Source organism: Martes martes (genome assembly GCF_963455335.1).
Source record: "Martes martes genome assembly, chromosome: 10".
NCBI lineage: Eukaryota > Metazoa > Chordata > Mammalia > Carnivora > Mustelidae > Martes > Martes martes.
In genome coordinates this window covers 3610636-3626010 of record NC_137898.1, presented here as the reverse complement: position 1 = coordinate 3626010, position 15375 = coordinate 3610636, and the positions used below count along the sequence as shown (strand labels likewise).

General features: G+C 62.4%; 1 protein-coding gene across 1 annotated transcript; it reads right to left on the bottom strand.

The window, feature by feature from the left end:
• Positions 1-7844: 7844 nt before the first annotated feature.
• Positions 7845-14701, bottom strand: FGF3 (fibroblast growth factor 3; the record flags this gene model as incomplete). The annotated part of the gene is made up of 3 exons (XM_080817873.1): positions 7845-8213; positions 12330-12433; positions 14482-14701. 3 exons carry the CDS (start codon positions 14699-14701, stop codon positions 7845-7847), a joined length of 693 nt encoding a protein of 230 aa, XP_080673999.1.
• Positions 14702-15375: the final 674 nt, after the last annotated feature.

Genomic DNA, 15375 nt, shown 5'->3' with positions numbered 1-15375 from the left:
TCTGAGCCTTCGGCTCCTCATCTGTCACCTGTAAAGAATTAGAACCCCACTCCACGGAGATCAATTGAAGTGACAATCGAAGTGACAGGCTCATGTCTCTTCCTCCTTTTCCCCCTCCCGCTCCTGTTATCATCACTGTCCTCACTGTGTGCCCAGCAGGGGGAGCGGCTTTCTGTCTCCCATCCAGTCTGCAGGAGTGGGTGCCTGCTGCGTGCGCTGCTCAGGACTCAGGCGCGCCACCTGCCCCTTGCCATGCTCTGGCCCTTGTGCCTGGGGAGGAGGCCCTCTGCCCTCCAAGGGGCAGCCTCCCTGGCCACGCGGGGATGGGCGGGCACGGATAGGGTCGCCTCCCCAGGTTTAGTCCTGAACTGACGACCAACTCCTCCCCAACTGCCTGACCATGGTAACCCAGCAGATGTTGCCAACAGGTCACCAGCAGAGCCAGGACAGTGGCCGTCCGGGCTTGGGCAGAGTCATGGGGTCAGTCTTCAGCTGGGCCCACCCGGGGCTCCTCGCTGAAGCTACTGCCATCTGCCGGCGGGCTGCTGCACTGCGGGCGGGGTACCCTCCCCAGACCACTTCCGACCACCCAGCGGCCCTGTCCCCAGCTTGGACCCGAAGCTGGGGAGAGCCCAACCGGCCCAACTGTCACGGAAGGGCTTGCAGACGAGGCTGTGACAATCAAACACGTCGGGATATAGTCTGCGTGCCATACAATTCACCCACATAAGGGGCGCGATTCGGTGGGTTTGGCTTCCCGGCGTTGGGGGCCATCGCCACCAGGTGTTAGATATCCCCATGCCCTAAAAAGAAACCCTGTACCCATCGCCCATCTTCCTGTTTTTCTCGACTCCCCTCAGCCCTGGCCGCCATCTGCCTACTTCCTGACTCCATGGATTCGCCAGTTCTGGACATTTTTCATAAATGGATCGCAAGTATGTGGCCTTTGGGTCTGGCCTCCTCCGCTCAGCAAACGGTGCGTCCCGAGGTCATTCATCTTGTAGCATGTGTCGGTACATTTCCTTGTGTGGCAATAGCACATTCTTTTTATGCATTCACCAGCTGATGGATACTTGGGTTCTTTTCATTCTCGGGCTCCTAGGAATAGAGCTGCTGTAAACATGTGTGTGCAGGTTTTCATGGGGCGGGGGGCAGAGGTTCAGGGGGTGACTGTCTTTGTGAGCAGCCCTTGATCAAAGACAAACTCGAGTTGGTGGATAAATCGGCCAGGTGCCTCCCCACTCCGGTGGGTGATCGGTGGACACCTGCAGTGAGTGTACAATTAACCAGACAATTACAGATGGTGTCCGATTCAGCAAGCAGAGATAACAAGGTGCTGTGAGAAAAAATGAGGGGGCGCCCAGCTTCGGAAAGGGGAGTCGCAGAGGTCTCTGAGGCAGTGACATCCTGGTCAGTGAAGATGCGGGAGCCAATCAGGTAAAGGGGCAGCATATGCAAAGGTCCTGTGGCAGAGAAGAGTTTGGGATAGGCAGGGCAGAGGAGCTGGAGTGAGGAAAGGGAGAAAGAATGAGGGCACAGGAGGTAGGAGGCAGGGGTGGCTTGAGGGATACCCTGGTGAAGAGATGACTGTTGACAAAGCCACTAAGCCTTGTTGTGTGCTGGGGAGTTCAGTCTGCTCTCCCGAGACAAGAATTTTTAGCTTCCAGGTAGACTTGTTTGTGCCTGGTAAGAGTTCATGAAGTTGGGGAGGTCAGAGAGAAATGTCTTGTAATGAAGAAGGAGCCCAGTCCTAAGCATCTAATGGGCAGGGCAGGTTTCCCAGCTGGTACCCCCCTCACACATCCCTCGGGCTGGAGGGAAGAAGCAGGGGCTCCAGGGGAGAGGGCCCACCCTCCTTGGAGAACCTCAGAGGTCCACCCTACTTGGTCCGGGCAGCCTGGCCCGGCCAGGGTCTCTCTGAAGCTGCTGATCAAGGTGAGTGAGGGCATAGGCTCCGGTGCCCACCGCCAGGGCGGATGTCCCAAGTCTGGCCTGACCAGCCTCGCCATCTTACCTATGTCCTGTATGCATTCTGGGGGTCCGGCTCCTCACCGAGAAGGAAGAGAGGGTAACCCCTGCCTCCCAGGGTTGTCTGAGGGCTACCTGTGCTGTTAGATGAGTTTGGAGAACATGCAAAACCCCTGGAATGGTCTAGCACTGGGTCTGTGCTTAACCGAGGGGAGCTCTGACTCATTCTTGCCATGACTGTCTGACCCATGCCAGACCCGAGTAGGCACATCACAGCGGACATAGGCCTTGCTCACTGCATGCCGGGCACGCTCACTCTTTCACTGCACTGACTCTTCGGGACAACCTTGTGATATTGGTGTCTTTATTGTCCCCATTTCAGAGGTAGAAACAAGCTCAGACGAGTAGAACACCTTTCCTGGCCTCACAAGTCATGAACAGAGCCCTGAGACTAGGTCAGCCCCCGTGGAGACCCAGGTTGGCCCAACTTCAAGGGCTGTGATCCCAAACAGGCCTTGCCATGAAACCAGCGCCTTCTCTGTCCCATCCCCTCCAACCATGCCCTTAGCTCTGTATTCTGGACCTTTCCACTCCCCACGACAGCTCTGAAGGTGGGGGGTTTGTGAGGATGTTGTCATGCTAGATGGTGGCTGACTGGTCACAAGGTTCTTGAAAATGGGGCTCTGACTGATGGTGTCTCATTGTCCTCACTAACAGGGAACTGACCCAGCTTTCCCCAAATTTCTCCAGGTCACTGCTCCCTACCTACCACTTTAGAGCTGCGCCTCTGTCTTCCATAAGGCTGGGTGGGTGGAAGAATGGATGGATGGATCCATGGATGGATGGACGGATAGACAGACGGATGGATGGATGGATGGACGGATGGACGGATGGATGGATGGATGGACGGATGGACAGATGGATGGATGGATGGACAGATGGATGGATGGATGGGTGGGTAGATGGATGGATGGTGGATATAAGGATGGGTGGATGGATGGGTGGATGGATGGGTCGGTTGATTGGTGGATGGACAGATGGATGGGTAAGGGGATGGATGGAGAATTACAGTGCCATTGTCCCAAACATACAAAAGGTAGATAAATGTATTTATTTTATCAGCGATAATAAAAGGATGTATGACATTTCTATCCTGCACCCAGCCTGCCCAAGGCGTGACGTCTCCCAGGAATTCCCACCTTGCTGTCAGTCCTCCCTGCGCGCACCCCACGAAACTTTCCATTCATTCTTCACCTTTGAGCCCCTCCGACAAGAACACGACAGAACAAGCACCTGGTGAGGCACTGGTTTTGGTGCCTCTTGCAGCCCTCGCCGGAGAGCGGTGCCCGCCCTCCCCCCTTCCGCGCAGGGCTGTGCGGCTCTTCGGACTGTCCACTGTGTCTCTTCAGCGGGTCCCGATGGCCGTTGTGGAAGCCCATTCGGCAGACGGGGACACCAAGGCTGGGGAGAGGCAGGGGCCAGTCCTGGGTTCCCACGATCGGTCGTGAGACAACAGAAGTGGCCAAGGCAGTGGTGGAACCAGCAGGTCCAAATCCAACACCCGTGCGATCTCTTTTCTCACCCAAATGCTGCCCTCCCCGCAGCCCCAGAGGGAGGCACACACACACGCAGCCCAGCCCGGCGGGCTCGGGCACGAGTGTGGGTCACCCTGGCATTCCGGTTACCGCAGTCTGGGAGGGACGGGGTCGGCCCTGGACTGCGGCCCGGGCAAGGTCACCTCCAACAGGTGGGCACTAATTACAGACATGCTTGTTCGCCTTTCTGAGTCCCTCAAGCCCTGGGGACACGGGCGGTTTCTGAACCTGCCGAGGGGTTCAAAGACCCACCCTGAGCAGCTGAAGCTCGGTCGCCCCGAGAGAGCCGCCCAGGGCCGGGACTCAGGGGACCAGGCCGTGGGTCCTTGGTCTGTCGGCTTCCCATGCCAGGGCCGCCTTCGTCCCGGGCAGGGGCCATCTGCCGCCTCGCCTGTCCCGTCGGCGCCGCGCAGGTGCAGGTGACCGGCTGGCCGCTCCCCAGTTTATCCAGCACCTTTGATGCTGCCACCTACGGACCTCCGGCAATCTGGGTGTTGCCGTGTTGTCAGCTGGTTTTTTGTTTTTTGTTTTTGTTTTTGTTTTTTACTATTTTATCCACTTCTAAGTGTGCAAGTTCATGGCCTTAAGGATTTTCGCAGTCTTGCGTGACCACCACCACTATCCACTCCAGTACTGTCCCTCTTCCCAAACGGAAACTCTGTCCCCATCGGACACCACCTCCGCGTCCTCCTCCTCCCCGGACCCGGCGCCCACCATCCGCCCTGTGTCTCCGGACGAGACTCCTCTCTCTGGTGCGAATGGAGTCACCCAGCGTCTGTCCTGCGTCTGGCTTCTGTCACGGAGCGTCGTGTCCTCGGGGTCATCCATGTGGAGGCGGGTGTCAGCGTTCTTTCTTCTTTAAGGCTGACGACTGCTCCGCCGCGGAGACGGACCACACTTTGCCCATCCCACCGTCAGTGGACCCCTGGGACGCCGCCTTCTGATTATTGCAAACACACAGCTGCAGACACACAGCTACGAACGCGGGTGAGCCCGTATCTGTTGGAGTCCTTGCTTCCAGGTCACTGGGGCATATCCCCCGGAGCGGACCTGCTCGGTCACATGCTTATTCCGCGTGTGACTTTTCGAGCCGCTGTTTTCCGCTTCCCACAGCAGCCGCCCCATTCACATCCCATTCCTGCACGCCCTTGACCCAAAGTCCCAGCGCCTCGTAAGCAAAGACCCTGCTCCAATCCTTGCGCCCTGCTTCCTCCCTCCCTTGTCCCCTGGCCAGGCAGGTGGAGGTGACAACAAAGGCAGGAGAGGACAGCGGGCTGTCATCACGGGAGCCTCGGGGTCCCCTGTCCCGGCTCTGACGGCATCTTATGGGGCTGCAGGTGCCAGTCTCTGCCCACTCCGGGCCTACGTGGGAGGGTCCAGGCCAAAAACTGAAGGGTGCCAGGCTCACGAGGCCTCACCCCCATCCCGATTTCCCTTTCTAGGGGATCCTACCTGCACACCCACCGCCCCACCTCCACAGGACTCCCAGGAGCCTTGCCTCTGCCAAGAAGAGGAGGCAAGTCAGTGACAGGAGAGCTGCTGGGCTCATGGAAGATCCGGGACCTCCTCAGTGTCCCTGGGGTTGCAGACCTCCACCGGCTCAGCCCTACCCTGGTGGGCCGGCAGTGTGATGAAGCCCTGGGCGTGGACAAGGATGCCCCGGGGGGGCCAAGGCAAGAGTCACACCCAGGGCAGAGCCCCACCAGCCTCGCAGTCCTGTAGACATGGGACCTAGATGGAGGGAACGCAGGGAGACCAGGGAGATGGGCGGCCTGGCTCCCTGCATGCGGGGGGCACCAGGGGCCTGTTGGGGACCAGACCAGGCATCGAAGCTTGGGAGGCAGTGCCTGTGACTGGCCCTCAGCCCCCACCCAGGAGCTACGTCCCTTCAGACACGTCCCGCCTCCTCCCGAGGCTTGTTTCCCACCCGTGCGGTGGTCAGCAGCCCAGGATGTGCCACACAGAGCGAGCGACCCCCGCCCCAGGGTGTGATGGGGCACAAGGCCACCCCCCCCGTCCCTGCACACAGCGACTGGGGGATGGGGCTGGATCCCACTGCATTTACCTACGAGCTTTCAAACTGACCTTCAATCCTTCTTCCCTTCTGGGTCCATTCTCACGGCTTAGAAAACACTAAGCTGGCTGGGGAGAGGGTCTGGGGTTGAAAGGGAGAAAGGGACGGGGGTGCTTGTGCAGGTCTCCCTTTGAAGCCCTCTGCGGCCCCATCCTTAGCACCCCAGGACCCCCCAAGGCCTGGTTCGATGGGCCTGGCATCAGCCCGGTGGTGGACCCCCTCGCAGCTGCTGCCCCCCGAACCCTTGCCAGGGGGGCCGAGGCCTTGGGTCTGGAGGTCTACCCACTCCTTGTCAATTGACAGCAGTAGGGTCCCCCTCGTTTGGGGGCCCACCCAAGTTGCCAGGCGTCGAAGACTCCTATCCTCCGTACGAGGCAGCTGTAACCGAGTCCCACAGCCCGGGCGGCTTAAAGAAGAGGGATTCGCTGTCTCCGGGTCCTGGAGGCTGCAAGTCCACGACTCGGGGCTCCCCCGTGCGGAGGCCCGGAGGGCGAGTCTGTGCCCGCCCTCGCGCCGGCTGCGGCTGGTTTGCCAGCGATCCTTGCCGTTCTCTGCGGCTTACGAAGCTATCGCCCTCTCTCCGCTTCCAAGTTCACGGGGTGACTCCCCGTGTTCAAGCCTGTCTCCAAATTTCTCCATCTCCCAAGGACACAGTCATATTGGATCGGGGCCCACCCTGCCCCAGTGGGACCTCTTCTCTACTTGAGTACATCCGCAATGACTCTATTTCCAAATAAGGGCACCTTCTGAGGTCCCGACTAAGTCCCCCTAACTAACGGAGGTGGACCTTAGGAGATGCAATCCAACGCGTAGCTCCCTCCTAACACGGGCCCGAGGGGAAGCTGCTTGGGCCACCGACCCGTCTGGACGGACCCGAGCACAGCCTGCCAGCTGCAGAAAACACATTCTCCTCTCCAGTCGGTTTTAATTAACCCCTGGCGCCAGAGAATCCCCCTTTTTCCCTAGGGAGCATCCGTCAATAGCGTCACAGTGAGGGCTGGGCGGGTGTGATCCCGCCGCACACTCCAACTACGTTCCTGTGTCATCGGTGACACGGGAGCCACGATGAAACCAGCTTCATCCCACCCGGCATCCGTCCCCTGCACGCCTGTGAAGTCCAAGAAAAGTGAGCCACTGCCCATGCTCCATAGCTCTCACTCAGGGGACCCCACCCACCACCACTGTTGGGGGAGCAGGTGTCATGGGGGGGGCAGGGAAGGCACCCTGTCCAAGACGGAGCTCGGCCACGGTTGGTCTATGAACCCGGGCAAGTCACGTCTCCTCCCTAAGCCTCCAGGTTTGCTTTCTTAGACGAAGATGGGAATACTCAAGGCTCTGGCAGCAAGTCTGAGGATACAGGAGTTCGGGGAGAGTCTCACCCGGCATATTACACAGGTGCTCAAGACCGTCGACGGACAAGCACACCGCTGCACGACGGAGGGAGGTTTTCGGAGTTCTCAGCAGAGTAAACCAGTTTCTCCCTCTCCCTCCCTCTCTCTCTCTAGCTGCCTCCCCCGACGTGTGCACACACACATACGTACAGTCTAGCCGGAACAGGCGCGCGCACGCACATACACACACGCACACACGCATTAACCTCTTCTTTTCGTGCACGCTAACCGTCTATTGGTTTGAAAAAAACAGCCACTTTCCAAACCGGGGATTAAAATGCATCTTTAGCTTGATTCCTCAGAACACAGTCTTACATCTTAAAACAGTGATTTGGCACAGAGGCTGCTCCCATCACAGGCAAATATGTTTCAAGTAAGAACGCCAAGTGTCTCCCCGGGCTGTGTTGTAATCTATTAAATAACAAAGTAGAATAAAATACTTTAATGTTTCGGTTACACAAACGCCCACACGTCCAACAGCTGAGCTGCAGGGAGGCTCCTCGGGCGGCTGGAAGCCCGGAGCGCCCGTCGGTTTTCCCCGTGGACGAGGGGGGCGCCCGGCCAGCGGAAGCCCACGGGGTGTGGATGGAAAGCAGCCCCCCCTCGGAGTCCCGGCTGCCTTCTGATCTGACCCCGTTTGAGAGAATCGGGGAGGGCTGGGCCTCGGAACACCAGCCGGGCAGAAGCAGGGGAGGGGCAGGGAAGGGGGGAGCTGTCCTGGGAAGTTGCCGGGCCGGGAGGGCCAGCGGGGCCCATGGTCGCTCTGCACCTGCTGCCGGGAGCCTGGACGGCCTTCTCTGTGCCAGGCCTGGTGATCTACGCGCCGCCTCGCCAGCTCGGCTTCCTCTGCCGCCGTCGCTGCTGCCGGGGCCGGGGGCCCTTGCCGGGGGATCCAGGCCGCCCGCCGCGGAGCCCGGCCCCACTCTGCAGCAGCCGCACCATCTCGTGGTCCTTGTGGTCCAGCACGCGGGGCAGGAACAAGGAGGACTTCTGGGTGCGGCGTGTCTTGAAGCCCCTGCGGGGCCGGCCCTTACCGTTCACGGACACATACCACAGTCTCTCGGTGCCGGGCTGGCGCTGCGCCCCGGGGCCGCCGGGCGCCGTGCGGTAGAGCCGCGAGGCGTACGTGTTGTAGCCGAGTTCGTGGATCCGCTCCACGAACTCACACTCGGCGTTGTAGCTCTCCTGCGGGGGCGGAAGGCCTCGGTCAGCTGCTGGGGAGGTCCCCCACGGAGGCTGGGGCTGGGGTCTTGGGGACCAAGGGTCCTGTCGCCAGGCCCCCCTTCCCTCCTCCCTCCTGCCGGACACCCATGCCTCCGCTGCTCCCGTCCTCCTTCGCAGTCTGGTGAACTTGGCCCTCGGGGTTCAGCTCAAGGCTTCAGCTGCTCTGCCAAGCCTTCCTGAGATCCTGGGGAGAGTGAGCCCCCAGTCCTGCTCCCCTTCCCTGGGCACTGACTGGGGGTGGGGGGCGTCCCAGCACAGGGAGGGGTGGCTGTCCCAGCAGAGCAGAGGCGGGGCCTGCCCTGCATCTCTGCTGGAGGCGGGGACGTCGGCAGGATAGCTGGACACAGATGGCGCCCCAGACTGCTTTCGGAATCTGTACGCGAGAAAGAGAAATGACCACCGGGGTACGGCTGGGTTCTCGTGAGCCTGGCTTCTCCACTGCACTGCAGTTCAGGTCCCGGCTCTGAGCCTTGAACTTGGAGAGGGGCTGTCTTGGCCCCTGCGGTCATCACCCCACGCACAGGGAGCCGGAGCCAAAGCCAGGAGCCCAGCCGGAAGCCGGGGGCACAGACACTGCTGCTGTCAGGGTGACTCAGGGGTGCCGGCGCCCCACACAGTGGGGGGTAGAGGAGACCGCTGTCTGAAGAGGTGAACGGGGACTTGTGTGCATCTGGGACACGCTGGGAAGAATGGGCTGGGCCTGGGTCTCTGCCTTGTCAGAGACAGTCATCCAGAGGGAGAGAGGCACAGACTCTTAACGGGCTTTGCACCAATGTCCCCTGGACCACCTGGTGGGGCGCCCCCAGATCAGGGGTGGTGAGTCTGACTTACACCCACCCAGGTCAGGCTTTGGTCTGAGCTGTAGGCAGGTGGGCAAGCCAAGTGCCCCCAGGGCTTTCCTCCTCACCAGGGGACAGGGCTGGGAGCCAGGGGATAATGGGCAGAAGGAGCCTGAGATCCTCATGGTCTCCATCTGCAGAGGGAAAAGGGGGGGCCGCTACTGAGTGCAGGTGGCCCAAAGGGCCCCGGGCCCATTCTCAGGGGGACCCAGGCTGGTCGGGGCCGGGCCCACAAACGGGACAGCATGTGGCCTAGCAGGGCCATAGGGCACGTGATGGTCAAGCACCGCACACCTCTCTTTCCCCGATGACACATAAGGGCAGAGGAAGGGGTGGGGGGGCTCCTGTTCGGCTGGAGAGGGGGCTGCCTCTCCCTGGAACCTCAGCCCCATCTGCCGTCCCAACCCTCGGGGGATGCCCAGAATGCCCTGGGTCACGGGACAGGTGCTGCTGGCGAAGACCGGGCATGGGGTGGGGGGGACCCCAAATCCCAGAGAGTTACGAGACTGTTCCATCTGTGCTCAAGGCCTTGTACATGGTGTGGGGACCAGGGGCCATCTGGGGATGAACGGGCGGGCTCAGGCCAGATCCCCATGCCAGGCGGCTACATGAGCATCTGGTCCCCACACTCAGTCGTGCGGAAGTCAGGGACAGCGCAGACTCTTGTCCCAGGCCCTTCTGTCCTGTGGCTGAGGCCCAGGGACCAGGACGCCAGAGAGTGGGCTTTCTCGTTGTGGGACAACTGAAGGGATCCGGTCTTGTGAGCCTGTAAGAGTGAGGCATGCAGGCCCTGCACAGGGGAGTCCTTGACCTTGGGGGAGGTCCTTGACCTTGGGGAAGACACATCTTGCACCTTGGAGGGGCTCCTAGAGAGTCAAGATGACCAGGAGGAAGGTGTCAGCTCAGGACCAGGGGGTCACAGGCCAGGGGACCCCAGGTGAGACTCGCAGTGGCAACAGTTCCCAATGCCTCTCTGGGTCCAGCTGTCCTACCCCAGACCCTGTGCCCCACAGGGCCTTCCCCCCAGTCGCTCCCGCCCACCGACGCTCTGCTGAAACTCCACTTGCCTCTGCCCGACCTCGGCCTTGGGGAGCCCACGCTGCCTTCTCAAGCTCTGCAGCACTTGGAGCGGCTCCAGAAAAGCCGGCGGGGACAGTGTGCGGGAGGCTGGCGAGACCACCCCCGCAGCTGGTCCCGACCCCCGGGGACCAGGCAGGGGGTGTGCAGGGAGGGGGGGAAGGCGGCTGGCTGCAGGCAGTGTGGTGTGACGAAGGTGTGAGGAGGAGGCCTGCTGAGAGGTAACTTCCCAACGAGGGGACATTTAGGAGTCATTAGGGAGAGGTGGGCCCTTCCGAGGGGGGCATCTGGTCTGGGCAAAGCAAGGAAGGGTGACCAGCACGGCCTGTTCCGGGAACCCAGCGAGGCTCCAGAGGCTGCGGTGGGAATGACGGTGGAAGGCAGGCGCAGAAGGCAACTCCCCTGGGGGCCAAGGCACCTGGGGGATAATTTATGGGGGATGGGGAGCTCCTGGAGGCCACGACAATAGTGGATTCACTTCCGAGTAAGATCCCAAAACGTACGCCTAGCAGAGAGTGCGACATATGGTAAGTGCCCACGGCACTGGTGGATGAAGGAATGATTGCCGGACGGAAGGGTGGCAAGCAGGCAGGCCGGCCAGCGTAGGCAGCGCTAGTGACAGCAGCCACAGGTAGACCCCGAGCCACGGGGATTCCCCCAGGTCATGCTTTGTTCTGTACCCCAAAGCCCTGGGCCGCCCCGCACCCCCCACCCCAGAAGAGGTGTCCAAGTCCTTAGACTTCTCCTGATTCAGCCTTCCCTGCCCAATCTGTGAACTTCCCCGTGTGGACGGGGGCCTCCAGCATCAGCAAGGCCTGCACCTTCCCTGCCAAGAACAGAACTCCTCCCCGGGGCCCCTCCATAAGGGACAGGGGTGTCTGTAGGTAGTCTAAGGCCATTTCAGGATCAGAAGTCCATTCCGCCCACTGGGCATCAGAGGTCCAGGGCGGAGGCTTTTGGAAAGCCACAGTCTGCCCCAAGACAAAGTCAGATCAGCCCTGGCCTGAGGGCTTGTCTTTATAAGGCGCGATCGGTGTTTGCAGACTCCGGGCGGACGTGCAGGGGATGCTGGGCACCAGAGGGACCCTGGGTTCTATTAAGTGGCCCCCAGGTCAGAGAAAACCAATGGGTCGTTCTGAGTTTTGCATTTCCTTTAGCAAAATAGAAAAACTAAATCTGTGATAAAATCAGGAGCTGAAAGGAGGGTTTTCCTGCAACTCTTGCCCGATCACACTTGGCCCAACTTCCAGACCGGCAGGGAGAGGCTGGCGTGTGTCCCCTGCAAACAGGCTGAATGGAGAGAGGGGGCTGCCGGGAGATGGTCTCCGGCTGCGCTGTCTAGGTTCCTTGTGGATGGAAAACCTCTCATTGCCCGGGGAGGTATCAGCCGAATTGCACGTAATGACTAGTTGGGGGCAGCAAATTTCCTGCTTACACGCATTTTACTCCAGGCATCCCCACCCCTGCTGTTGGGGGAAGGACATTGCCAATGCCTACAGAGTCACGGGACCCTTTTTCTGTTGTGGGGGCCCCAGGCGGTATACAGATTGGGTTCCAAATCTGTGTGCCTGGGACATGAGTCCTGTGTCCCTTCCTCTATGTTGGGGTCTAAGAACTAAGAGTTCTTCCCTTTCCATCCTGGGGAGAACAGGCTGTGCGGTGCCTGCTTCCCTCTCTTCTCCCTCCAGGAGCACTCTGCTGAGCCCACAGAAAAGTTTTTCCCAACACACAGTCACGCTGTGCTCCAAGGCTCGCCGGGTCCATTTACACCAGTGGAAATTTGTGGGGGACCATCTCTGCCTTGCTGTCAGCGACCTTGAGGGAAGGGCAGTGCTGGGGAAGAGAAAATGTCTGGAGGGGCATTTTCTGACCCAATGGCACTGGGAAACATAAGACAAGTCTCACCCCCCAGTGGGGTCCTCCCCGGGGGCCATGCTCCCAGCCAACCGAACTGGCAGCCGCCTCCAAGAGAAGCCGCTGGAACGACACTGGGTGTCGACACCCAGGGCCCGAGACCCTGGGCCCCGATGGTTGGTCCTGCAGGTCCCCATGCTGCTGGGTCAAAGCATTATACCGTCCACGTCCCCTCTGTCCCCCGAGGAGAGGTCCAAGGGAGATGGCTGCCCCATGCACGCGTGCCCACAGGAGAGGGCGGACTCACCGAGGCGTAGAGCCGCCCCCTCTTGTTCATGGCCAGGTACCGCCCGGAGAAGAGCCCCTTGATGGCCACGATGCCCACCTCCACCGCCGTCATCTCCAGGATACCTGGGAAGAGTGCGAAAGCCCATCACTCCCTGTGCCTTCCACACAGCTCAGGGCGGAGAGCTGAGCCCCCAGGTTGGACGATGCTCGGGGGGCGGGGGGGCGGGGGGGGCGGGGGAGGACTTGGGAAGCTCAGGGAAGGCTTCTCCAAGGAGCAGAATTCAAACAGGGGAGGGAACTAATACAACTAACATTTCTAGGTGCTAACCGCCAGGTGCTAACGCCTTGCAGGAGGTGAAGCTTATTGGAGCCTGTCAACCGCCTCTCGAGCCAGTTTCGCGATCTGATAGACAAGGGAGCTGAGACCGCTGAGGCTGGGTGACTTTCCCAAGACCGCAGGGACGTGTGTGAGCTGGAATTCGAGCCTGGGCTGCACATAGCAGTGCGGGAGCTCTCCCGGCGAAGCTGGGGCCCTGGGTGAAGCTGGCGGATGACACAGTCCACGCAGTGCAGTGAGCCCTGGGCCACCCAAACTCACTGGCAATGGACTTGGGCAGGAGATAGCTGTCCAGGGCGGGGTCCAAGTGGGATGCAGGAGCTGAGCAGGAAGTGGGATGAGACACTGCAGCTCCCAGAAGGAAGCCGCTCTGGGCTCTCCCACTCCTCACTGCGTTTAAGGAAGTTTCAACCTCCCCTAACCTTCCTTCTGGACACAGGAGTGCTTTTTCACCGGCGGTCCTCCAACAAAGGCCCGAGGGGGGCCGCTGTCCCCCCAGAAGGGCTCCAAGGGGCACTGGAGCCTCTGCAAAGCCCTCTTGGGGGGGAGAGGTGGCTCTCTGGGCGCAGCCCTGGCTTCCGCATGGCAGCGATCATGGGGCCCAGATGCTCCGCCACCTGGGGTCCACCGGGAGGCAGGCTGGGCGGATTCCGAGGCCCCCACCCAGGCACCGGGGAAGCGCGCCTCTGGATGCCTCGCAGGGGTGGCTGCCGACCCTCCGGATCGCGCCCTCCTCCGCCTCCAGGCTGCCTGCCTGGGATACCCCAAGAATTTCCATGCTCTGTGACTCCGCGGGGGAGACTGGATTTGGAGAGCACCAGGTGTGGCTGTGAGAGGAGCGCGTGAGCTCCGGCAGCCCCATCCTGCGCAGGGGGACAGCTGCCACAGAGCTTGTCTCCAACGCATGTATCCAGGGCATCCTCCCACGACGTCCTCCCCCGAGCTGCGGCTTTCCTAGAGGAAGCGGCGGTTTCCCGCCGCCTTCAGTCCACCGCACCGCTTCCTACCCGCGGGGTGCCGCAGAGGGACCCCGGACCTGGCCACGCTCCCACGCTGCCCCGCTGGCGCTCCGGCCTCCTGCTGCCCATCAAGCCGAGCCGCTTCGGTCCCCTTGCTTCGCGCTCCTCTCAGGGAGGCTGAGCACGAGCCAGGGTCCCCGCGGCTGGAGGATCCCAACCCTGGAGCCCCGCGGGACCCCCGCGAGCACGGTTCGGGGCTGTGTGGGGCGGCGGTAGCAGCATACCTGTGTCCCCGACCCAGGCCTAACCGGTATCCCGCGGCCCCCCACCCCGAAGGGGCGCGCCCACCCTGCCTTTCCCTCGGCGGCCCAGGGCAGAGGCGCGAGCTGCTGTTTGGCCTCAGGGGGATGGTCTCCACCCACGGCGGCCGCGGCCCAGGACCCCCGCTCTGTCCCGGCCACAGTGCTCCGGGTGGAGGCGGCGGCTCGGGGCGGCCACCTGGGCGGCCGCGACCAAGGAGCGCGGAGGGGCGGGCGGGGCGGCGCGCCGGGGTCGGCCGAAGGAGAAGTCGTCAAAATAATAAAGAAGATAATAAATGCCTCGTCCAGCGCCTCTTCCCCGAGAAACTCAAAGGGCTTGAACTTGTCAGGGCCCCCGAGCCCAGCCGCGCGGGGGGCCCCGGGGCTGCCGACCGCGCGTTCCCTCGGACCGGAGACCCCCGCGCCCCTCGCGCTGCTCGCCCCGACGCGAGGGGACAGCAGGGGAGCCCGGCGGGCGCCCTCCGGCCCGCTCCCCCGGGCGGCGTCGGCGCGCCCACCCGTCCCGGGCGCTCTCCCCGGGGAGCCCGCCGCCGCGCCGCGGGGCCCGGCACTCACTGTAGACGCTGTTCTCCAGGCTGCCGTTGACGCGGCCGCTCGGGTGCAGCTGGAGGTGGTACTTGGTGGCGCAGTACAGCTTGCGGCGCCGGGGCGCTCCGCCGAGGTGCTCGTAGACGCCGCCGCGGCCGCCCGCATCGCGCCGCAGTCGCGCCCCGGGGCCCGCGCCGGGCCGGCCGGGCTCCAGCAGGGTGAGCAGCAGGAGCCAGATCAGGCCCATCGTGGCATCGCGCCCGCCCCGCGGCGGCGGCGGCTGCAGGCGAGCGCGGCGCCCATGGAAGGGGCGGCGGCGGGGCCCAGGCGAGGCGCTCCGAGCCGCCTCCCGCGCCGGGCGGTGCCGACTCCCGCTCCGCGGCAAGTGGGGGAGGGGCGGGGAGGGGCGGGAGGGATTGCGGGGGGTGGGGGAGAAAGAAAGGGGGGTAGAGAGGAGGTAGGGGGAGAGAGAGAGAGAGGCACCTCCTTTAATTTTCACCCAGGATCGGGTGAAATTTCCGTTGCTGCGCAAAGCGCTGAAAGAAAAGACGGTTCGGCAACAAAAGGCCGACGTGGTCCCCAGGCGGGGGCGCGGGAGGGGCGGGGAGCCCGGCGGGGCGCGGGGTTCGGGCCGGGCGCCGCCCGCGCACACTCGGCCCCGGCGCAGCGCCGTCGAGCCGCGGCTCCGCTCCGCCGCGCGCCCCGCGCCCCCGCGCGCCCTCCCGGCTCTGAAAGGTCCCTTCCCGCCCCTCCCCCGCCCCCTCCCCCCAGGCCAATTATGCCTCCGAAAATTATAGACCGAGGCCTCGAGGCGGCCGCCCCAGGCCCTGTCACCCCCTCCCGCCCCCCATCAATCCCCCGGCACAATGGGAGCGCCGCCGATGACTGATGTCCGCGAAAGCAACTTGCGGGGAAGTCGCG